This window comes from Myotis nattereri, assembly GCF_964212035.1.
Source record: "Myotis nattereri genome assembly, chromosome: 11".
Classification (NCBI taxonomy): Eukaryota; Metazoa; Chordata; class Mammalia; order Chiroptera; family Vespertilionidae; genus Myotis; species Myotis nattereri.
Genome location: NC_138086.1, coordinates 78,364,522 through 78,389,258, shown reverse-complemented (window position 1 = coordinate 78,389,258; position 24,737 = coordinate 78,364,522). Strand labels below are relative to the sequence as shown.

The following is a 24,737-nucleotide window of genomic DNA, read 5'->3' as shown; positions in this document are numbered from 1 at the left end:
TGTGGGCAGCCTGGGAGAACCATGACGAATGCAGAGATTACTATATGGAAGTCCCTGGGTTTTGTAGGCCCATAGTCAGGAGGAGAGCCCCGCCAGGTGGAGAAAGTCAAGGTCTGAGGGTGCGCAAAGGGAGAGGCAGATGGGCGAGGCTGGAGGGAAGCCTCTTGAGTAAAGGGCTGGGCTTTGGGGGATGTCTCCCTGGGTTGCATAAGTGGGACCCAGCAGCTTACCATGTGCAAATGCAAGCAGGGCAGTTTCCTTGGTAACGAGGGGAAGCTGGGATTGACTTCAGGGTTTGGTTTTGTCAGAGGTCAGTTAGAAGGAGAGCAGGAGGTCGGACAGAGAGGGTGGAATGCCTTGCTGAAGTATTTGCGTTTTATCCTAACAGCCCCAGGCAGTCACTGAGTTTTTAAGGGGAGTCATTGACTGAGCGTTGAAGACAAGAAAGAATGTGATGAGCAAGCCTTGGCATGTCCTCGTTGCTTAATTTTGCATTTTTCAGATTCAAGATCACTTATTTTTAGCCCCTTTCACCAGCTCCGCAGCCCTGGCTCAGGCTCTGCGCCCGGGCCAAGGTGTCATCATGGTCATGGGATGGTGTGCCCTGTTCTTGCTGGGTCTTCAGCGAGGCGCATCCCCGTGGCTCCTTAATCTGCCTCCAGGCCAGCATTACCCCCGGGTGCCGTCTGCATGCAGTTGGACGGGCAGTTATTTATATACGTGCTACATGTGCTGTGTGACAGCCTCTTAATGTGCCACTTCTCAGAATAATTTTCCCTACAAGGGAGTTTCAACAAGGGCGAACAGAAACTGCTTCTGGAATATGTTCTCCTCTGCTCTGCCTCGCTTGACTGTTCTCAGACCCAACCAGAATGTTCCTCTTTTCGCATCCTCCACTCCACCCTCCATCGCTCCAGCCGGGCCACCCCAAAAGATAGGCGGGCTCTATTTAGCAAGGGCGGGGGCGGGGGGGGGGCTCCCTTCCTGCTTTTGCATTGCTAACTCACACCTCAAGGTTGATACCCCTTTCCAAAGACTTCACTTTTTCCTTGCTGTTCTTCCGTTCTCTTTGGGCCAAGAAAGAGCCCTGTTGTAGGCCTATAAGTGGATCCAGAAACAATTATTTTGCCAACAGACAAGATTCCAAGGTTCCAGGCTCCACTTTCCTGCACATTTTGGTAGTTTCCACCAGAGGACAAAGGAAAGAGCAAAAACAGGGCGAATCAGCAAGACCGTTTTTCAATTCTAAGCAAACTCCCAGGGGTCATGGAGCTCGCGCTTATCAGCAATCCTAATTTACTGGAATTTCTGCAAATTCTGTCTTTTGGTTAAGCATCTCACAAGATGATGATGGGAATGCTGTTATATAATTTTCCAGGGGATCTGGGGACCTTCACGCAGGGAGGTGACAGTAAATAAGATTTTACTGCAATCTAGACTTTATATTATAATTCAAGATTGGAAGGGGGGGGGTGATATACACACCACATTTGTATTCTGCATAACATTTTATGACCACATTTATCGAGTGCTTATTATATGCCAAATGCTTTGCTAAGCGTTTTATGGAAATCTTCTCACTATGTCTTTACTCAGTTCTGCAAGCTATAAGTTACTGTTATTGTCATCATAATAAGAGAAGCTTCGAGACATTACAGGACTTGGCTGGGATCACATAGTTAAGGCGCCTAGGAAAAAATCCAGCCCCAGTCCTAACTCCAGAACTGACACTCCTAACCACTTAGCACTAAGGTTTTTATCTGGCTCACCACTCCTCCTTAATATGCCCAAGTACCAAGTACATGGGTTCCAGAATAATAAGAGTCTTTAAGTTATTTGAATTTTAATTCCATTAAAAGAGACAAATGTACAGGAAGAACGTAGATGAGAAGTCTTTACTCTGCTCCTATTTAAACCCCGTTAATGGCTTCCCATTGTAGGTGGAATAAAGTCCACATCCCCTCGTGTGGTCTACAAAGAATTAGCTGATCTGATGCCAGCCTGCTTCTTCTGCCTCATCTTTTACTCATCTCTCCCTGCTCAAGAGCTGAAGGTCATATAGATAAGGAGTGGCAGAACCAGGATCCAAACTCAGGCAACCTGGCTCCAAGGCCATGCTCCTAACCACCTTTCAGTTGGATGGATGGATGGATGGATATATGGATGGACAGACAGGTGGACATGCACACACTTGGATGGATGGAAGGGAAGAAGAAGGGAGGGAGGGAGAAAGCTCATTTAAAAGAAACGTGTGATTCTTCTTAGAGTTCACACAACCCATCACATTAGCAGCTGTAAGACTCATCAGCAAGGTCAGGATCCCCATCCACAAAAGAAAGTGCATACATGTGCTCTTATCCATCCAGCAGGTGAAATGAAACTCTAGCCCAGGTGTAGAGAGGGCCCCTGACCAACTCTAGGAGCTGATTCCAGTTAGCTCAGGATGCCAGCCTAGACAGGTGGGATGCTTTTCTGTCCAGTCAGTCACCTGGGCTGCATGCCATGCCAGTCCCTGGTCCCAGAGGCGATGGGCAGGGCGGACCAGTGCCACTCCAAAGAAGCCCACCTGAATCACCTGAAATGACTTTGACCTGTCTGACAAGCCATTGTCCCTTCTTACTCATCAGGAAAGCCATATTCTACTTTTTAAGGTAACTCTTTTTATTTGTTTATTTAAGATTCATGGACACCTTCTAAGTGTAAGTTGTTGAGGAGAGACATGGCTAAGTAAGACACAATTGTGCCATAAAGAGCTTATCCCCGGAGGACGAGAGGAGTGCAAAAACCAAGCACAATACCAGAAAGATGAAATAAGTGCTAAATGGAGTACAGGAACAGTGGTCATTGATTCTGTCTGGGAACAATGATATAGGATTCAATGAGTAAAGTTGCCTTTTAATGTAAGTGTGACTTGAATGCATGTAAGTGTTCCAATCCTAAGAATACAACAGCTCAGTGAATTTTCCAACCAACGACTATTCATTTAGTTACCACCCAGATCAAGATAGAGAATGTTACACAACTGTCAGGGACCCTCCCCGCCAATTTCTTCCATGAATTTTGCCTGTTTTGAACTTTAGATCCATAGCATTATATAGTATGGTCTCTTTTGTATGGACTCCTTTCGTTCAACGTGTTTTCAGTTCGTTCACATTATTGTGTATAGCAGAGCTTTAAAAATCATTTCTTTGTGATAAGCGTGCTTCTGTATGAATAAACTGAGATTTCTTTATCTAACTAATAACTCTTGCATGGACAGTTTGGTTGCTTTGAGTTTTGGACTCTAACAAGATAGTGCTGCTGCGAACATGCTCATACTTTTCTCATGCAGCACGTACTGTATGTATGCATCTCTGTTGGTTTCTATCTTTGGGTAGAATTGCTGTGTCATACGGTATGACTGTTTTAGCTTAATAAATGCTACCAAACTGCTTTTCAAAGCGGGTAAACTATTTACACACCCATCAACAGTGTATGAGAATGTTGTTTGTTCCACATTCTTACCAACGTTTAGAATGTGTTATGCTTTTACTGTAGCCATTCTGGTGGGTGTTTGAATTGTTTAAATTTCTATTTCCCTAGTGACTGAAAAAGCCGAGCACTTTTCCATGTGTTTATTGGCCACTTAGATGCTCTGTTTGGGGAAATGCCTCTTCACGTGGCGGCCATTTCTCTGTCGGGCTGTGTCCTTTTCTTACTGAGTTATCAGGGTATTTTATTTATAGATCGCCATTGCCAGCTCACTGTCAGGTAATGTTGCCGCTGTTTCTCCGACTCTGGGGTTGCCATCCTTATCGTATCTTTTAATGAAGATCTAATATAATTCGATGAGCACTTTTCCTTAGGGGTAATGATTGTTCTGTCCTGTTTAAGAAACCTTTGCCCAGCTGGATGTCATGGGTAGATTCTCCTGTTATATGGAAGCTTCTTGGTTCTTTCACACTGAGATCTAGAAGCCACCTGGAGTTGATTTTTGTAAGTGGTGTGAGGCAGGGACTCCTAGCTCATATTTTCCAATGCACATATAGTTGGCCCTGCATAAGTTATTGAAACCTCTTCCACCGCTGTGTTACCTTTGTCATAAACCTGGTGACTGGATATACAGGTCTGCGTCTAGACTTCCTGTTCGAGTCCATTGTTCTGCTTTTCCATCCGGGGACCAATAGCAAGATGTCTTCATTATTGGAGTTGCATACTGTCTTCTATCCAGAAGTGTAATTCCTCCAGGTTTATAATTTAAGCTAAGTAAATAATTATTATTTTGCTAGTAAAACTGGTAACCACTAGCACTTATGGGTGCTTATTTTATCTCAGTGAATATATGAACCATGTATGGCAGCGGTTCTCAACCTGTGGGTTGCAACCCCTTTGGGGGTCGAACGACCCTTTCACAGGGGTCGCCTAAGACCATTGGAAAATAAATATATAATTACATATTGTTTTTGTGATTAATCACTGTGCTTTAATTATGTTCAATTTGTAACCATGAAAATACATCCTGCATATCAGATATTTACATTACGATTCATAACAGTAGCAAAATTACAGTTATGAAGTAGCAACGAAAATAATTTTATGGTTGGGGGTCACCACAACATGAGGAGCTGTATTAAAGGGCGGTGGCATTAGGAAGGTTGAGAACCACTGATGTATGGCTTTACATTTAATCCCAGCAGCAATCTGATGAGCTGGGAGACATTGTCTTTTTCTTTTTTTTTTTTAACGAGGACATTGAGGTCCAGAGGAAGTGTAATGTGGTCAGGGTCACATTGCTATTAAATAGCGACACCGAGATTTGCACCCAGGCCCGCCTGCTCCAGAACCCCTGCTCTCTCACCACATACGCCGCACGCCTGGGACGTGGCCGCACGCCATTCTCACGGAATTGTCTCCCTTCCGGTGCTGGGGTCTGGTTTTCAGCCCTCACACAAGTCAGGTGTTTTGTTTTGTTTTTTAGTTTTTTAAAATCATTTTTAAAAATCCTCATCGTTAAAAGTATTACAGTCAGTATTTTCTTTACCTCTCTCAGTGTCCTTCTAAAAATGCCCATGGGAAGGCGAACAAAGAAGCCCTGGATTAGCTGCTGTGTGTCTTTTCAATGTCAATTTCATACTATTTTTAGGCCTGATAGAGGATAGAAAGGAATATGCAGTTCTATTAAACCAGGCTTCGGGGATGGGCAGAGCTGAGCGGGTGTCTCGCCTCTGATCCCCGGCCCTGAAGTAGCAGGGGTGGGGGCGTCTGTATTGGTGGACTCGCAGCAGTGGGGGGACCTCAGGTTCGTTGCCCTCACTCTCCTCTTTCCACCTCTCCCACCTACCAAAGGTCTGAACTTTTCACATCTTCCCACTCAGTACCCGCCTTCAAAACCAAGCCATTAAAGAATACTGTGTCCAAAAATAGAAAGCGCCAAGGTCACGGGGGAAGATTTTCTGCAAAGGTATAAGGTACACACTCACATTTGCATCTGATAACTCATCCATGCACTGTTCAGACTGACCCCAGAGCCACAAACAGTGCTAACTGGAGTTTCCGTGCTGCGGATAACTAACCAGTTTTTAGTCACTCCAGCAATCTCACATATGGACTGCTTTCGTGGGCATGTAATGGATCCCCTTCTAACTATAACTCAGAATGTTAAAGCAAAATACCCTTTATGTCGGGCACATTCGGTAAAAACATCAGAATTTGCTCGTGCCCCCCACACCTGCTGACCTCCAGGCACTGGTGAATGGGCTCCCAGTGTCTGTGAGCATAACGGGGTCGTGGAACACACGGAAGAGAGCTTTTCAGCATCGGAAACATTGCCTTTGTCTTAGAAAATTCCCATGGAAAAGCAGGAATTATATGCATTCGCCTGTCATCTTGTCATTCTATCTTTACGCAGCAGTAATGGTCTGCATTAGGTGATATCAATAGGTCAGGAGGGTATAAAAGCAACTAACAATTTTCTGATGAAAGAGAGAGTAAATACTAGGTCACCAAACATCTTCCAAGCCTACCCAATGCTTCTTTGATGCCTTAACACCCGGAATGAAATGTGGAGCCATCCTGTCATTCAGGGAGATGCTAATTTAGGAAATAAAGTTGAGGGAGGGTGCAGCCCCCCAGCCCTGTGATTATTGATGGGCACCTGGGAGCTGAAAGTTCATTATCTGGTGAGTGAATGTGTGAGTGTGTGTGTGTATGTGTGTGTGTGTGTGTGTATGAGTGTGTGACTGTGCATGTGTGTAGTATTAGAATTTTAAAAGTGGCAGGAACTTTACTAGTCCATCTTACAGGTAAGAACCCTGGGACCCAGGGAGCTGAGGTGACCTTCACAAGGTCACAGGCAGCACCGGAACCTGTTCTCTGTATTCCGTGCAGTAGACATTGTTCTCTGAGGCACTAGCAAGGATGTCTAGCTCAGCTCACATCATCCAATGGAAATAGGAGAAAACCTACTTTGAAAGGCAGTGTGCCACCTGAGAGCGCAGCCTTCTTTTGTTGTTAAAACATAGGTGCGTGGATTGTAACTACCTGCAGCGCTGGCCTGTTTATAAACGAGTTGGGTGCCAGTAAAATAATAAGAACCCTTTTTACCGTCAGCTCTGAGGACACCTTAAAAGACCACTCAGTTGATTTTTATAAAGTAGAATCTCATTGTGTTAGAAATAGTGTGCTTAACAACCATTTTGTTTTTAAAAAGGTGTTATTATTTTTGTCTCATTGAAAATTTCTCTCTGGATTTTATTTGTAAAATCATTGCACACTACTTCAACATTTTTTCCTCAATAGGTGTTTTTATTTTTCTAAAACGCCTGTAAGCCCCGCCTCCCTGTTTTTCTTTGCTTGTTCAACCCTCTGCCTTAAGGACCTTCTTCTCCGGACCGAGGCCGTCCCCTTAGGCTGAGGCCTGTTCACATTTCCCAGTGGGGAGGCCTGGGCCAGGGGCCCTGGACAGGAGTGAGCATCGCGATCCTGTGGGCTCACAGCTGCGGTGAGCTGGCCTCTTGCAGTCACTGTCCCTGCCTAAGCAAGACCTGTGGGTGGAGCCATTAATCTTCAAAGCAGCCATCACCAGGAGCTGCCCTGAGCTCTTCACGTCAGCGGAGGCAGGAAGCCTGCTGCCGGGCCAACTGCACTGGGTTACAAACCCTCATTTGGGGCCACCCGAACGAAGCTCCTGACAGAAGGTTTAGTTTCTTCGGGATTGTACAGTGATGATAGGCACAGTGCCCACCTCCGGGGTGTGCGGAGAAGAACGCCTGCAGAGCCCTTGGTCTGTGACATGGCCCAACAAACAGGCCCTGTTATCAGCGATGTTGCCTCCCTCTCTCTTCACCCAGGCGGAGCAGGGCTTGGTGGTCTCAAGCGTGCCTGGCTATTTCAGCTCTAGCAATCCCATAAAACCGTTAACTAGGGCATAAAGCACACACATAATCACACTGGGCCGGGAAGAGCGAGTGTGATAATGTGATTAATGATGAGTTTTTGGATATCAGTGGTGCTTTAAAGTGCTTCTGTGGGCTGGTAAATTTCATGGCTTCAGTGCTTATGAAAGTGAGCCCGGCAGCTCATTGCCCGGGGCGGCAAACACAACCCGCCCGTCGTAGTTCCAGCTTCCCTAAGCAGCTTTGTCTCAGGTCTGACCTTCACTCTTGCCGTCCCTCTGCTGGTCACTCAGGCTGGGGATGGGGTGACTTACGTGTTCTTGCCTGTAATTTCCGAGATGTGAACAGGCTCAACTAGGAATTGGGGGAAAGCAAAGAACAACCAGTGTTCCTGGAAAGGATACACGGGCAGACATCCGTTATCACCCACCACCTCGCTCCATATTTGCATCAACTTTTATCCATTCCAAGCACTTTTCCAAGAATCTCGTCATGTGATCCTCTCTGAGGCCTTTGGAAAAGCCGGAGGAGATTCACTTCCACTTTTTTTGTTAGGAAAACCAGGCTCGCCCAGGCTGATGTGGCTCAGTTGATTGTCATCCTGTGCACTGAAAGGTTGCCGGTTCAATTCCCAGTCAGGGCTCACACCCAGGTTCTATCCTTGGTCAGGGTGTGTGTGGGAGGCAACCACTTGCTGTTTCTCTCTCACATCGATGTTCCTCTCTCTCCATCTCCCTTCCTCTCTCTCTAAAACAATCAATGAGAACATTAAAAAAAAAAAAGAATCAAGGCTCAGAGAGGTGAAATGACGTGCTCCTGCTTGGCAGGCCCTGGACTTGAACCCGTCTTCAGCCCCAGACCCTAACCCTTTCCACATGGCTCACGCTGCTGCTAGTCCATGCCCTTACCTCGTCTAGAAGAAAACCGCTTTCACCTGTCTTCACATGGGGTTCCACCCTCCAGAGGGGTGAGCTGTACAAACACTGGACACTGTTGCTTTAAATTGTTCAGAGGTTGGGAATTCACTGTATTTGTAAAGGATGGCGACAGAAGAGGTCAGTGTATAAGAGCTTGTGGTCCTGCCAGAGCAGAGTGTCCCTTTAGGTCTGGTCAGGGACCCTTCACCTGCATGAGAGGATTCTAAGTGAACTTGAGGTTCAACCAAGTGGCTGTAGCAGGGCTCCCCCAAGTGCAGAAGTCTCTGCTGTAACCCACCCGCCCTCCTCTCCTGGGCTTCTGGGGCTTGAAATTCCACCATTTAGAGCAGTGGTTCTCAACCTTGGCTGCACATTAGAATCACCTGGGAATCTTTTTAAAATCCTGATTTCTGGGCCTCATCCTCCGGAAATTCTGTCTCTTTGTTACTAATGTTGGGGCCCCGCCCCATAACAAAGAAACAGAATTTCCGGAGGATGAGGCCCAGAAATCAGGATTTTAAAAAGATTCCCAGGTGATTCTAATGTGCAGCCAAGGTTGAGAACCACTGATTTAGAGCCTTGAAGACTGATTGGCCTTTAAGAGGTTCCAATTAGCATAAGAATTCTTTTACTATACTTAACAGCTTATATTTAAAAAAAAAAAGTAGGGTTCTGTGTTGGGGGTCACAAAGACAAGTTCCTTGGACTCTAGTATCGTTGTCCATAGATATGAACGGTAAGAGGCCTGGTAGAATCAAATGTGATGCGTGGAAAAGGGCTATGAGAGTGTAACCTGGACAGACAGCTGAGAAGAGGTTGGGGCTGAGGCAGGGGTCAGGGAAGAGGAAGAGGTGGCTGCACCTGGAGCTCAGAGCATGGAGTCTGACCCCAGGAAGCTTGACAATAGGGGGCCCACAGGCAGGTTGACTGGCCTCATGTTTTGGTCCAGGATCTGACCAGTTGTGACCTTGAAAGCCACTTGGATTGCTTTAACCTCCAGCCACCTGTGTCTGGGAGTGTAGAGCAAGTGGTTAATGGCACCAGATGGTTAATGATCTCAAATGTCCCCTACCCACTGCCTAAAGGGGGAAAGAGCCCCCTGGAGGAATAATCAAGGAAACTGCTTTCCAAGTTGCAATTAATTGTGTATGCAGGGAAGCTCATCCTCCGCCAGTGGGTCTGTAGAGAAAGGAGAAATTAAGGGAGGAGGAGCTGTGGTGGAGAGGGAGTTCTGCACAGTCTCCATAAGGTTATTGAAGGCAGATACAGAGCTCATACTCAACATCAGAGATCTGGGCCGGGAGCAGCCCTAAGGCTCATGTCATGCTGTGGCTTAGGACCTGACTTATGTCAAAAATTGTGCCTATGGGTAGGTCTGACAATCCGACCTTGAACTTCGAAGTTGCACAGGATCTATTCTTAGGTTGCTTTTCAGCATTTCTTTTACCCGCTATGGCTTGAGCCAACTATGCCTCCCGTCATCTCTCCTTGGAACACCCCCACGTGGCTGTCCCATCATTTCCCTCCTCTCCCTTCTCTCTCCTCCAGCCAGTGAGACCTGCAACGACTTCCACCCGATGTTCTTCACCCACGACAGATCCTTCGAGGAGTTCTTCTGCATCTGCATCCAGCTCCTGAACAAGACCTGGAAGGAAATGAGGGCGACTTCCGAAGACTTCAACAAGGTAAGGGGAACCGGAAGCAGAGGCAGCACCTCGTCCCCCAAGGAGCCGCACTTTGCAGGCCCCTGGGCCGTGTGTGGAAGGCAGTGGGCTGTTGGGAGAATGGGGACGACTGGATTTCAGGTCGCTTTGAGAAAGGAGGAAGGAAGACATGAGGCTCTTGGTGATGCTGTCCTCTCTGGGGACGAGCTTCGAGCAGCTGTGTTCCTTTGGGCTTTCTAAGCTGAAGCCAGCAGCAGAGGCGCTTTTGTGAAAAATAATGTTGAGATGATCTTACATCTCTTCCGTGACATGACTCTGGAATGCCTTGTTATTGCGAGGTCTGTTGGGAAAACGCCTCCCTTCCACCTGTGCAGGTGGCGGACCTGGAGATGATGAGGTCAGGAAGGCTGCTTGGTCCAGGGCGCCGGGTTTCATTGTGGATTGTGGATGTGTTGAGACAATTTGCCCTAGATTGTTAAATTGCAAGATCTCTTTCAGAGAGTTGCGTAAGTCTATATGGAACATCTTTTGGTTTAGAGAACGCATTTGGTTCACTGAATGGAGGAGTCCTATGGTTTTCTGTAAGAGTGTGAATTTCATGTTTCTTTCTGTTGGGTGGAGAGAAGAGTGTTGAACAACTTAGAGGAACGTGGACTTTTCAAGATAAACAAAAGCTTTATCCTGAGATAAAGGCCTTATAACAATGATAACATGGCTCATAAATGATGTTGGGTGCAGGTGTATTTCAGCCTTTAATTATTCTAATTTGCTACTGTGTCGTCAGCCTCATCGCCCACACCCACTCACCTGGTCCTGGGGGCATAACTCTCTAAAAGTAAGCGTCTGATCTCATCAGCATCCTGGGGCCCCGTGGGCTTGTGCTTGGGGCACAACGTAAGGTCTGCACTGCAGCTCTACTTGATCTCTGGTTGGCCTCTGCCTCCCACCACCTTTTCTCTGAATATACATCCCCTCTCTCCCACCGCAGTTCTGGTTTGTGGCATCTGGAACTGACGTAGGTTGAAAAGAAAAAGACAGAAACCAGGAAAAGGAAAAAGACACCCTTCCCTAAGCCGCAGTCAGGCTCCAGCCTGTCTCCATCAGCACAATGATCTTACCTGCGGCTACAGCAGACGCCTGCCGTCCATCTCAGTCCTCCCAGGCCATTGGTTTAGTTCACTGCCATGGGCCCCAGTGGCGCCCCTCTGTGGCGAGCACTCATCTGGAAGCTGCAGCTTAGAGCCGCCAGGGGTGTGAGCAGCTGTGCCCACAGACAGGCACAGTCAGGAAGGGACATGGAGGGAAGCCCAGGATTTCCTTTGTGATTATAACTGCAGCCTCCCAAGCGTATCTCACTTGATCATGAGAGATTTTGCAATTCAAGTGCAAATCATCCCTGGGAGGGAGGGAAGGAGGGAGAGGCAAGGTGGTCTGACAGTAAGTTCAGTCAAGCCAAAGAAATAAGGAGAGTTAAAGCTATGGTCTTTGAAATTGCTGGGGCCACTTCGCCCTGGATCAGTTCAACTCTTCATGTACTGCGGTGTTGCTGGAAACCATCCGGTCTCCAGCTCTTCTGTCCCAGGAGAAGGGGATCTCAGCACTGCCATGTTCCAGCACCACGTGTCCATTTGCCTTCTGAGATTCCCTGGAATTACAGTAGTCTGCATTTTTGTAAGTGATAACAATACAGACCTTATTGTTGCTGATCTATGCACAGATAAGGTGTACGGAAAACATTACCAAATTCCTGCAGAGGAATGGTTCAAGGGGTTGAGCTCTTAGACACCTAACTCCTGTAGAACTTGAGGTTTTTGACAGGAATGCACTGTTAGCAAAGGAAACCAAGGCATCGGTCTGGAAGAGGTGAGAGGCCGGACCAGGGAGCTGAGCAGGGCTCCCGGGTCCGAGTGGTTCCCTGCGGCCATCTGCTCCGGTTGGTGGCAGTGACATCCTGCCTGCTCAGGGTAAGGCGACAGCAAACCCTGCGTCACTCCGACACTTCTTTCAGGATTAACACGTGACCAGAGGCTTTCTGCAGCAGCTGCAGGGCCAGGCTTCAGGAACAGGTTCTTACTGTGGCCTGCGCCACCGGCCTGGTCAGAAGTGATCGAATGTAGGAACACATGTGGGTTTGGTGTTAGTGGTTCGATGGAATGTTTTTCTTGTTTCCTAAGATTGTCCAAATCTGAGCTGAGAAATATCGGGAAGAAGCTCAAGGTTAGACAGCATTCCTTCTGAACTTTCTCGGGCAGCGTCTCAGGCTCTGGCCACTTTGTCAGGAAGCATGGATGGTAGCTTTCAGCGTCCACCTGAAACCTGGGGCTGCCTTCTTTAGCTCATGTCTGGAGAAGCAGCAGCCCTCAATCCAAAGTTTAATTTTCCCAACAAACAAGACGAGATCCCAGCAGATGCAGGAATCTCTTCGACAGCCCCCCGGAAGGGGATAGGAGTTGTAGGTTTCAAGCGCTTGGCAGTCAGTGCCACAGCGAGAAGTGGGGTGCGGAGAAGCAGCTGTCTTTCTGTCCTAGGACTTGGGAAGCACCAGGTAGGATTTTTTAAAAATTTATATAAGAGAAGTAGAATTACAGAGGGATTCAAGTATTTATGCTTTGAAAGTCCTTTCTTTCAATTCTCAGTAGAGCGTTCTCTGCAGAATAATCCATTGATTCGGGCCATTGGGTTTGTATTCTACGTTTTTTGCCTTTTGTTTCTGATATTTGAGAGCACACATTAGTCAGTGTTCTGGGCATCAGAGGGGAGCCGAACTGCAGCTGGACCCCTGGCGCACACGTGGCCCCATAATCCTGGATGGAGGCCCTGGTTTTGAGCAGGGCAGGAGGGGCATGCAGCGATGTGGGTATTTTAGGTACAGGAATCTCACTGGCAGATTCTGTCCCTGACTCTGCTCCCTTTAAAAAGTCTAACAAGAGTCTACACATCAAACTCTATATCTGTGCGTAGCAGTTTCTCAATCTTGCCTGGGCATTGGAACCACCAGGGAAGGGGGAGGTGAAAGCCTGGTAGCTCCATGCCCACTCACCCCACATACCAGTTACATCTCTGGATGGGGCCACAACGATCATTGAAGATTGTTGTAAAGGTGGATTTGGTCACTAAAGGTGCATTGTGTCCGTAGGGTCACCATCAGTTGATACACATAACATGTTACCACCAACTGCTAGGGATTGCGGGCATTGATGAAGTAAGATGCTCATGGGTCTGCAAGGCTTATGTAAAAATCCTGGCTCTGCTACTCAGGAGTATGCCTACAATAAAAAGTCAAATATATATATATATAGTGGATCCCAGTCTCCCACTGCCCTCTTTTATGGTGGCATGGTAGTAAAGTGAAGTAATAAGTGTAAAAATTCTTTGAGGAAGTAAAATGCATTTATAAAGTGTTATTTTTGTATGTGATAGGATCGATTCTGTCTGAAAAAGGAGTAAGTTGCTCTTTTTCTTTTGAACGTTTTTATTGAGTTTATCAGGGTGGCATTGGTTAATAGGCTGTGTAGGTTTCAGGAGCATGATTCTGGAACAGCCGTCTGTATACAGTATTGTGTGTTCACCACCCCACGTCAAGTCTCCTGGCATTTATCCCCCCTGTACCCTCGCCCACCTGCCCCGCCCCGCTTTCCCTCTGGTCATCTTATACTGTTGTCTGTGTCTGTGAGCTTTTTTTAAATTGCATTTTTCAAAATAAGACATTTTTTGGCCATTATGTTTTAAAAAAAAGGAAAGCTGTCTGTGTACCCCAAATGAAGTTCTTAACTGAATAAGGTAGCTCGTTTAACTTCAGCAGAAATCGTGCTGAAGCCGGAAATTTCACGGCTTCTGGTGTCGTCGTCCACCACCACTCCATTAGGCCCCTTGGTTTTCCACGTGACCAGCACGGGTGGGTAACCTGATCAGCGCTTCCGCCCTCTCGCGCTCCTGAGGCCTGGTGGCAGCTAACACCCTTCAGCAGTTACCTAGCTGCCCAGCCTTCTCCCGGGATGGCTGAGCCTTCAAAACGTTTGTTCACGGCATTGGTGTTACTTTAGATTAGGGGAGGGGAAACCTTTTTTCTGCCAAGGGCCATTTAGATATTTATAACATCATTTGAGGGCCATACAAAATTATCAGCTTAAACATTAGCTGCTCTATTTGGTCACACCTTTAATTAACTGACCCCTAATGCCTTGGCAGGGCCCGACCAAATGATTTCAAGGGCCTTATACGGCCCTGGAGACAGACATTCCCCACCCCTGGTGTAGATGCTAGCAAAATCGGCATCAAAAGCCAGGATCCAATGAGTTTGCTCTGCTTTCCAAGGACCAAAGTGGAAGAAACCAATGATTTGAAAACGCAGTCACTCTGGCACAAAAGCACGATTTTAAACCGTCACCCAGCAACACAGTAAGCAAAGCACAGCCTGATGGAGATTAGACGCTCAGGCGCGCAGATAAGAAACCATTCCTTCCCATAGGAGAGCCTGGGCACCGGAGGCCCCGGCCCCAGACAAAGCCGCAGCTGCCCTGGGAGGCTGTGGGCTTCGTGGAGTCAGCGGAGAAATCCTCTGTCAGGAAGGACGAGGGAGCAGCACGGAGGAGGCATCCTGAAAAGTCCCAGGGAGATTGTCCATGGAGCAGAGCCACTACCTAGTCACATCTAGTGGTGATGGGCAGTGTCGAAAAGGGATTGTTTGGCCCAGCCGGTGTGGCTCAGTGGTTGAGTGCTGACCTATGAACCAGGAGGTCAGGGTTCAATTCCTGGTCAAGACACATGCCCGGGTTGTGGGGTCGATCCCCAGTATGGGGTGTGCAGGAAGCAGCTGATCAATATTTCTCTCATCATTGATGTTTCTGTCTCTCTCTCCCTCTTCCTTCCTTTCTGAAATCAATAAAAATATATTTAAGAAAAAAGGAAAAGGGATTATTTGAAACCTTAAAGGTAGCGATCGCATGAGTAAAAAAGGGAATATATTTGCTGCCACACTGCCTCCAGCTTCCTGACTGTGTGCGTGGATTTCAGGGGCAATTACTTATTCAGGAGCCCCTTCCTAGGCTGGGCCCGCTCAGCCTCATGCGATGCACACACTGTTGGTCAGCCGAGCTGGCTCAGGGAATGAAAGGTGGTCTGTAACCCTCCACATGAATAAACATGAACGCCATTTGCATGAGGCAGGTGACTGTAAAATATCTCAGAGCCAGTTGTGAAAGGAGGCTTTGTGCACGGTCGCCCAGGGGACGCCGGGAGGACTCAGCGTAGCTTCTCTTCATTAGAATTCCACCGAGCGCTGCTGTTATTGATCTGAACGGGGCCTGGCATGGCTAATAAAGTAGGTGTACGTCGTAATTGAAACATTAATATTTAAGGAGAGAAGTCTGTTCAGGGGCCCTAATGGCATGGAGGTGCTGTCCATTTCTCAGCTGCCGCGCTGTGGATGAGTATCCGTTCCGCAGGCGTGTTGTGTTGCGCAGAGGTCTCTAGTTTGGCACAAAGAAAATCAAACCTCCTCCTGGAGCAAATGCATCATCTGAATAGATTTATTTTCCCTTTGATGCGTCTGTGGGAGAGTTAGCAGATGGTTGTGTGTGTGAGTGTGTGTGTGTGTGTATGTGTGTGTGTGCTTTTAAACTCTTCAGTGAACGGAGTGCCACCATTTTTCATGGGATTGGCCTCTTTCAGTTGGACAGTAGTCAAAGCCGCCCTTCTCTGGTCCTTGTCAATATCAACTATGCTTCACTAGCTTATTCTTCCGATTGGCATCTTTTCTCATACACCCAGTGCGTGCGCTTTCGGAAAAGAAACGTACGAACCACCGGTACCTGCTGCCTGACCACACAGGAGGCCGAGGGGGTGGAGCCCATCACTCAGACTGCGTCACCGCTGCCCCCACGCACGAGCTGTGCCAGATGTTTTCCCCTGAAATGTTAACAACGCAGATGTCTGGTTACCTGTTTAATGTACGTACAGTGTGCTTTACACGTGGACAAGAGTAAGTTGGGGTTTCTTTCCTCCTCCAAGAAGCAGTTTTCGCCACCTGGGGGCACTGTCCGCCTCCCCCATAGAGCATGCAAGGCAGGGAGGGAAGAGCCCAAGCTGTTGCCCATGGAGTCTGGGCACAGTCCCACTGTGGCCCCTCCCAGCAGTGTGACCTTGAGCATGTCCGTTAGCTGCCAAGTTCCTTCTCATCTGCCCACTGGTAACAGTAATAGTAACAACAACAAAAAGAGTAATAATAATGACAGTAGGTCCTAGAGTCACAGTGAGGATTAGGCCCTCAAAGGGTAGCTTGGCAAATTGCCCCCCACAAATGAGAGGTGCTGCACTCAACAGATGAACCTAAATTGACCTTTGACCTTGCGATAACATGGAGCTCCTTTGATTTCCCAGGATGGTTCATTCCAATATCTATAAATACAGATTTCTCTATACTTCTGAACGGGGACCCACTGAACTTGGGTTTGGCTGCAAAGGAGATCTTGAGCACAGTGGGGCCCAGTTCCTCAATGAGGAGGAGGTGCCCCTGACAAAAAAGGCAGAGTGAGATGCGTCAGTCCCTCGGTGCAATCGCAGAGCCTCCCGAAACGTGAAAATAACGACGACTCTTGGAATTAACTGCTCTACATAACTGTCATCAGTGACTTCTGAAACTTCTTACCCTATTATTAACTACACTTTGGGGTACTCTATGAATCTATGAATTGTTAACTGGTTGCTCTGGCCTGAATTCCGTATTCCATTGTGGATTATATGAGGAATTTAATAATGGCACAGAAACCATTTTAATAGTATACTTCCAATTAAAAGAAAATCACCTACATTTAAGTAAGGTACAATGAGGTGGGCATTTTAAATTAAAGAGCAGATTGGAATCAGAGTTGGATAGTCGCGAAAAGTAAGATTAGATGGGATCTCATGAAATACAAATCCTCCTTGATTTAAAAGGAAATATTTACCTTGTAATTGCAAAATAAATTACCTTAAAAGGGAGTTGAAAATGCACATCTCTGAAAAGATGTGTTTCTTTTTATAAAAAATATATTTCTTTATTGATTTCAGGGAGGAAGGGAGAAGGAGAGAGAGAGATAGAAACATCAATGATGAGAGAGAATCTTTGATTGGCTGCCTCCTGCACACCCCACACTGGGGATCGAGCCCACAACTCAGGCATGTGCCCTTGGCCGGAACCGAACCTGGGACCCTTCAGTCTGCAGGCTGACGCCTTAACCACTGAGCCAAGCCAGCTAGGGCAGGATGTGTTTCTTAAGGTAGAACAGAAGATAAAGGAGCTGTCAAATAGATGTTCCTTCTGCCCGCTGAGCTCCCAGAAGGAGACGTACAGAGTACAGTGTCCCCAGTCTCCCCACGGAATTGCAACTTAAAACAGCCACCTCAGCTGACCTATAGACCTGGGAGTATGAGAAGAATTTCTTGGCTTTGGGGGATTATTTGTTACACAGCACTAGTGTGGCAATAGCTGACTAAGACATCAACTGCAATAGTAACACACTAGTATCTCCCAGCTTTGAAACCCTCCCACTTTTCAAATGTCCTTCAGCACAGGTCTGACCATACCTATTATTCTTGCTTTTAATTTAGCTATGTCCACTGTCTGCCTCATAAAGTTTCATGGTCTTACCCCAAGATGTTCAGATTTCTCTTTGATTTGCCTAACGTGCTTTCTCTGCTTCATCTCCACATCTTTGCCCTCACCAGCCCTGAGCTCTGCCTAGACTCACCTGCCCATCATTCCTTGTGTAAGCCATAATACTTTCATATCTTAGGCTTTTGCTCATCCTCATTCCCTCTGCCAGAAGTCACTTCCCTGTTGAAATTCGACTTTAGGATTTTGCACAAATGCCACCTCAGTGAGCTGGTGACCATCTTTCACTCAACATGAGATTCTATACCTCTGCCCCTTGCAGTATGGAATTCAAATTTTCTTTTGGGAAATATCTTCTAGTTTAGTAGTAGTTTATTTACCAGTCTCTCTCTCCAAATTAAGTTAACATCTCATTGGAAGCAGGAACCATAGCTTTAAATCTTAATGTCCTCCAGGTGTTGTTTTTTTGTTTTGTTTTTGTTTTTGGTAGTTACTTGTTCAATTACTTAGGGTTGAATGGCCAATGGATACATGGCCATAAATGTTTAATTCTCCCATTTTTAAAAATGGTCCCCAGCCAATAAGCTGAGTTAATTTGCGCCATTCTATTATGGATGGTCACCGCTGGTCAGTTGCCGGAGACCGTGGGTACTAAGTGTTCTGCAGTTCCATAGAACAGAGCATTTTCTTGCCCAAATGCCAAGAGACCTTATTGAGAAGCACTTCTAGACCCTTCATTCCACATCTCTTCTTCAGATGTCAAAACTTTGAGGGAGTTACAAGATGATTTTGCTATTCATTTCTGAATAAAAATGACAGTAGTAATTATTTTTCCACATGTGCAGCTTTATATAAAGTGAATGGAAAGCCTCAAAGACATTGAACATTTGCACAATAAACTGAGGAGGAGCATGGTTGGAGCCCTGAGTTTAAAAAAGAAAAATCCCTCCATTTCAGGTTTTCACTCTCATTTGGTATATCTCTCTGAGGCCTGCTTAACCCACTTCCCCGGGCACGTGGGGAATCCTCTGTGTCCCCACTAGTCGTGCTTCCTGTCGCCAGGCCAGCGGGGAACTAATGTGACTAATGGGCTTGTCCCTTCGTGGATGGCTGTCGAGGGACCTTCCGTGCAGAGGACACACGTCCTTCCCGAAGCCCATCCTGTTTAGGTGACGCCGTCTCCTCCCAGTTCACCAAAATCTCTTGCATTTTACCTTCACCTCCCAACGTTCTCTTAAGCTAGAAAAACTATATTGCTTTCCCCAAGAAGGTCATCAGGGTAAGAAGACTTGATTCCCAGCCACCTTATGTTTTAGGTGCCGGCGGCCACCCACCCGCTGGAATGCGGTCCTGCTTCCTTATTTCTCCTTCTCGTAGCCGCTTGCGTGGCTGGGCTGCATCCGAGGGTCTGGCAGATGGCATTTTGCTGCTTGAGCTACCACAGAAGTAAATGTCATTGGCACATGATGGCAGATTTCCATTCTGCGAATCACAGGGCATGGGATTCTGTCCGAGAGCTCCGGGCCAGTATGTGTTTTTCAGGCAGCAGCAGAAAGGGGTAGGAACCGTGCCTCACAGACGCTGTTCCTAATAAAATGCTCCGGTTGCAGTAAAAGGCCCGTATGAAATGGAGATGCCGGTGGCCTCAAGCGTGTTGGAAACGGCTGCTTGGCTTGTCTCATTGTGGTTGGGCCACCGGGCCCGCTGGATGTTGCTCCAGACCTCAGCTAAGCAGACGCTGGCCGGTCAGGGATGGAGAGTTGATTTTGAAATGTTTTGGACAGATAATATTCAGGTATCAGAAAAATATGGCTGTGAATAAAAGTACTAGCATTGACGGTTTTTCAACGCAATTTACCAGAATATTGTATTCATTAAATTTGCAGGTAATAAAACCCTTTAGAACAGAGTTGGGTAATGATGGAGACCCACCTGAAGCTGCCAGACATCCCAGCCTGGCTCCCACCCCCTCACCCCTCAACCTCACTCCCTAACCCCCTACCCCTGCTCCCTCACTCCACCCACCTTCCCACTCTCCACCCCCTCCCATGGCTGAGGAATCAAGAGGAGGGTTTGGAAATTTGCAAAGGAAAAATAAGTTCAGTTAATAAGTTCAACGAGTCAAGAGCATCGACCTTGGACCCACAGTGTGGGGTCCGAACCCCAGCTCCCTGCTTTCCTTGCTGGTGACCTTGGGTAGATGAATGTCCTTGCCTTGTTTCTCAGTGTCTTCCTTGGTGAGATGTGGCACTTGACGTAGTAGTTGTGAGGGTTAAATGAGCCAATATTAGACTGATCATATGAAATAGCCAATATCTGACCACTTCTGAATTGCAAAATTTTAAGATTCTTTGGGTTTATCCTAATATATGTAAAGCCCTTGGGCCGTTTCCCTGAGGGAAGGGTCAGGAGGGTTCAGCACTCCCCACCAGGCGTGGGAGGCTCCGCCCCAGCTGACCATGTGACCCTGGTGGCTCTCCTTCCTGTGCACTCATCACCCCCCTTTTTAGACAGAGATATCCCCCATGTACCTGAAGCAGATTCCTCCTTCTGCGCTCTGTATTCTCTGCCTTCTCCTCTGCTCTGGGATTCAACCAGTTACCCCTCCTAATCTTTACAGCATCAGTCTCATCCCCTTGGGTGCTGTCTTCTCACCAGCATGTAAATGTACTCAAATCCCCTGCACTTTAAAAATATTTGTATTGATTTCAGAGAGGAAGGGAGAGTGAGAAAAAGATAGAAACATCAATGATGAGAGAGAATCACTGGTTGCTTCCTGCGCACCCCACACTGGGATTGGTATGTGCCCCAACCTGGAATCCAACAGTGACCTCCTGGTTCATAGGTCGATGCTCAACCACTGAGCCATGCCAGCTGGACAAATCTCCTGCATTTTAAAAAACACATAAATAACTGCTCCTCAGTCCTCTACCCATCCCCTCCCAGCCAGCTTTCCTCAAACAGTTGCCTCTGCTCCTCACCTCTTCTCACTTCCCATTAGCTTATTAATCTATTATGACCTGTCTTCTGCCCTCAATGTAAATATAGCAAAGTCATAAATATGACTCTAAATAGCACTAAATTACATTGTCAATACTTGAAAACCACTTTAGCCACAAAAGCCACTGATTTTGACAAAGTCAAGAACGACCTTGGGTGGACATGTTTTAATCGCTACCGTATTTTCCCTCTTGTCAGGACTTGACCCCATTAGCCACTCTCTTAAAAAACAATCTTACTGTGGCTTTGGACATGAACACACACACAGACACATACATGATGTGCTATATATAAATTAAAGGAAGAAATAAAGTAATTGTCGTTGTTCCAGTTACTAGTGCTATCCTATATAATAAAAAGGTAATATGCAAATAGACCCTAACAGCAGAATGAGCAGAACGACTGGTCATTATGACGCACACTGACCACCAGGGGGCAAACGCTCAATGCAGGAGCTGCCCCCTGGTGGTCAGTGTGCTCCCACAGCGGGAGCTCCACTCAGCCACAAGCCAGGCTGACGGCTACGAGCATAGCAGCAGTGGCGGGAGCCTCTCCCACTTCCGAGGCAGCACTAAGGATGTCTGACTAATGGCTTAGGCCCATGAGAGGGCGCAGGCAAGGCTGAGGGACGCCCCCCCCCCCCAAGTGCACAAATTTTCATGCACTGGGCCTCTAGATTTTAGAATAAAATTTCAAAAGATAACTACAAATATAACCAAACTCAAGAAGAGAAACAAACTCCAACATGCACTGATACCTATTTTGAATACTTGAAAACCTCTCTCGCCACAAAAGACATGATTTCTAAGAGGCAAGTGGAAATGGGGAGGGATTGTTAAGTTATTCTAATTGAAGAGTAGAAAGAAGTCCCATTGTTATAAATCTCTGCTCTGAGGGAAAAGATAGACATCCCAAAATTTATAAAAACAAATCTTTTATTTCTCACATGTTTATGCTATTGACATCCTCCCTCCTCCCCATTCAGTTTCTTCTCTTCAGGCTGAGAAAGTTACCCAAATCTCGCCTGTCTGTAAAAGTGCTTTTTTTCACCACTTGTTTCTCTCTCAATTTATTATTCAATGTCTTTCCGTCCCTGCTCTGCCAAAGGCTCTAGGACAGAATGCCATCTCCACACACCCACCTCGCTCACACTGTGGGCTGCCATCATCACCACATCCACCCACTGACCTGCTTTATTTATCCGCGCTCACCTCCTGAGGGCGGAGTCTGAGGCTCTTCCCAGGGCTCATCCTGCTTCATCCGCCTGGAGCGGCTCCTGCCCCGCCCATGCTTCCTGGGATCCTCTCCATGTCCCGACTCGGAGACACTATACTACACCACCTTCACCGACCCCTCCAGCTTAGGTATTTCCCGAGGACATCCAGCTTAGGTATTTCCCGAGGACATCATCTTGTTTCTCTCCTACACCTCCTCCTGCCCCTCACTCTCACTCCCTGTCAGTCATCCTTCAGCGCTGGGAGTGACAGGACAGCCCACCTCATCTCCTAGCCTGGGAACTTCCGAGTGATCCCTGGCCTCCCCCCCTCTTCTCCAGGCAGGTCCCAGGTCCCATGCATCCGCCAAGTAGGAGAAGGTCATCTGGCTTTGATAGCTATGACCCTATCTCCTGCCGCCTCCGTCTCTTACATGGACTGTGTTTGTCTTTGCATTGTTCTCCCTGAATGTGGACTGGACGCACCTCGAAGTTGTCTTCCCCTCGCTGCCAGAAACGCCATTCTAAGAACACATCTGTACTCGAGAATCCCTGGCTTCCTCTTCGCAGCATGATAACAGAAGTTCCACTTCCTGTTGCCAACCACCATGCCAAACAAATGCCTATGGCATCCTGCACACACCCTCCCCCCCGCAACTACCAACCTGTAATTCATCATAGTGATGGCGCCCGAGTGTGCTTTGTGCATCCAAGTCTCCTCGGTCCCCCAGCAGGGAAGACCCTCCGCCTTTTCTGTTGAAATCCTGCCCCTCCTTTAAGGCCCAGCTCACGGCCCTGTGGAGCCCATGCAGAGGCGCAGAATTAATTATTTCCCCTGGGTACACCTTTTCCCTCTCCTGTAGCATTTCACACATTCAGGCGTGCGTTGGGTTTGAAAACTTCTTTTAGCCAATTAGCTGACTCCACACAGCTCTCTGGCACCTCCTGCCCTGAGACAATGACGTAGCCGTTCCCCGGGCTCCGGTACCCAAACGTCTGAGACCCACTGTGGGTTCTTGACTTCGCACAGGAAAGAATTCAGATCGGAGCCAGCGAACAGGTCAAAGTGAGGGTGGGTTTATTAGTGAGGCAGAGAGCGGGCTGCTCCACGGACAGAGCAGCCCCGTCAGTGAGCTTGGCTTCCGATATGGAGGTTTATTGAGCCAGGGGCAGGGCATTCAGTGAGAGGGAGGAATTCTCAGGATTTGTCCGGGAAAGGGATGGAGATTTCTGGGAAGAGCCTCACGGGCTGTGTCATGTCTGTATATGGGCTTTCTGTTTGGGACGGTGGCGCAGGGTGTGCCGTCAGTATGCGAATGCGTTACAGTGAGTCTGATGAGGCTGGGGTTGCTGTGCGGTGAAATCAGTCACCATGTGGATGGAGCTGGTCTCCTGCTGGCTCTAAGCCATCAGTCCGTGGGGGTTGGTCTCACCATCGCCTTCGCTGTCCTTGTAGCCCTCAGGGCTGTCTCAGCAGCGCTGCCGAGTCCTGGCCATCGTCAAGTAGTCACGGACCTGCACTCACTCTCTTGGCTCAACTCCTGAGAACAAAGACAAATCGTCACCTTTCGACCCAGGGCACCTACCAAAGAAATTGTATAGGTGCTCAACAAATGCTACCTGGATTGCATTTTCATCCAGCCATTCATGGGGGAGAAAGATATGATAATGTGCCTTTTTCTCCAATGCTTTAAAAGGAAAAGGCAATTCTAGAACAAATTTTGCAAGCTATAGGATGAATTGAGTGCCTAAGTGAAGAACATTGTGTAGCTAAGCTGTAACAGGAGTAGGAGTGATTCTTCAGCGTGACAATTTCTTTTAGGACCAGGAAAAAGAACTTTTTCTGACATTCCCAGGGGAGAAGGAAAAGGAATGTGTGTCTGTGCTCTAAAAGCACCTTTGCGTTTAGGTTCTGGTGGTGTTCGCTGCCTGACAGAGGCCTGTTGGTTTTTCATGCTGATGTGTGGCTCTGGCACAGACCAGAGGCTGAGATGCTCTCAAACACATTCACGTCCCACCCCGGCTGTGAGGAGCCTGGGAGACCAGCCTCCTGGTGGCGGGAGCCCTACCCCTCCCTCACCGGCCCCGTGTTCACATGGGGCTGCAGCCCTGGCCCTGCTCCTGCAGAGACGACAGGCAGAGTTGTCATTCACAGTGACATTAAAGGGCCCCTGGCCACCACTTTGCTGGAAGAAACCTTGACATTTCAGTAGAATTTAGAGAAATTTGGGGGACAGAGTTCCTGTTGGGAAGTTCACCTGCAATTGATGACCTCATTTACAAAGCCTCGGGCTCCACCGCAGCTATTTAGAATCACAGACAGTCTGGGGAGAAGAAGAAAGGTTTGCATATAGATGTTCCTTTTACTGTTATTTATAGCAGCAGGAAAATGGAAAATAACCCCATAATTCAGCAATAAGGATATGATAAATTAACATCTGGGCACATTTATTTATATGTTACATTTTTTTCAGCTATTCAAAGTGGCATTTGTGAATAGTATCTAAATGTAAGAAAACAGTTTTATATTATGTTAAATGTGGGGATGGAGGATGCAAAATCATATCTTAACTAAGTAAGAAATGCAAACTGAGAAGGTTTTGACCTTAAATTTGAATGATTTTAACAAGGATTTCTTCTGCACGGTGAGATTAATTAGTTTTTTTTTCTTTTATTATTGTTTTTAAAATATATTTTTTTATTGATTTTTAAAAAGGAATAGAGAGGGAGAGAGAGAGATAGAAACATCAGTGGTGAGAGAGAATCATTGGTTGGCTGCCTCCTGCACGCCCCCTACTGGAGATCAAGCCAGCAACCCGGGCATGTGCCCTGACAGGGAATCTAACTGTGCCCTCCTGGTTCATAGGTCGATGCTCAACCACTGGGCCACACTAGCCGGGCATCTTTTATTATTTTTTAATGTTACACATTCTCTCCACTGAACATGTGTGTTCTTACAGTCATATTTTAAAAAACAAC

At 47.2% G+C, this 24,737-nt stretch overlaps 1 protein-coding gene across 3 annotated transcripts in view; it reads left to right on the top strand.

The window, feature by feature from the left end:
- ELMO1 (engulfment and cell motility 1) overlaps positions 1–24,737 on the top strand; it is a 392,644-nt gene that overhangs the window by 267,890 nt on the left and 100,017 nt on the right. For all 3 annotated transcript variants that reach the window (XM_081102184.1, XM_081102182.1, XM_081102183.1), the window contains one exon: positions 9,839–9,975. In XM_081102184.1, coding sequence (XP_080958310.1) covers positions 9,839–9,975 — 137 coding nt within the window. The remainder of the gene's footprint in view (positions 1–9,838; positions 9,976–24,737) is intronic.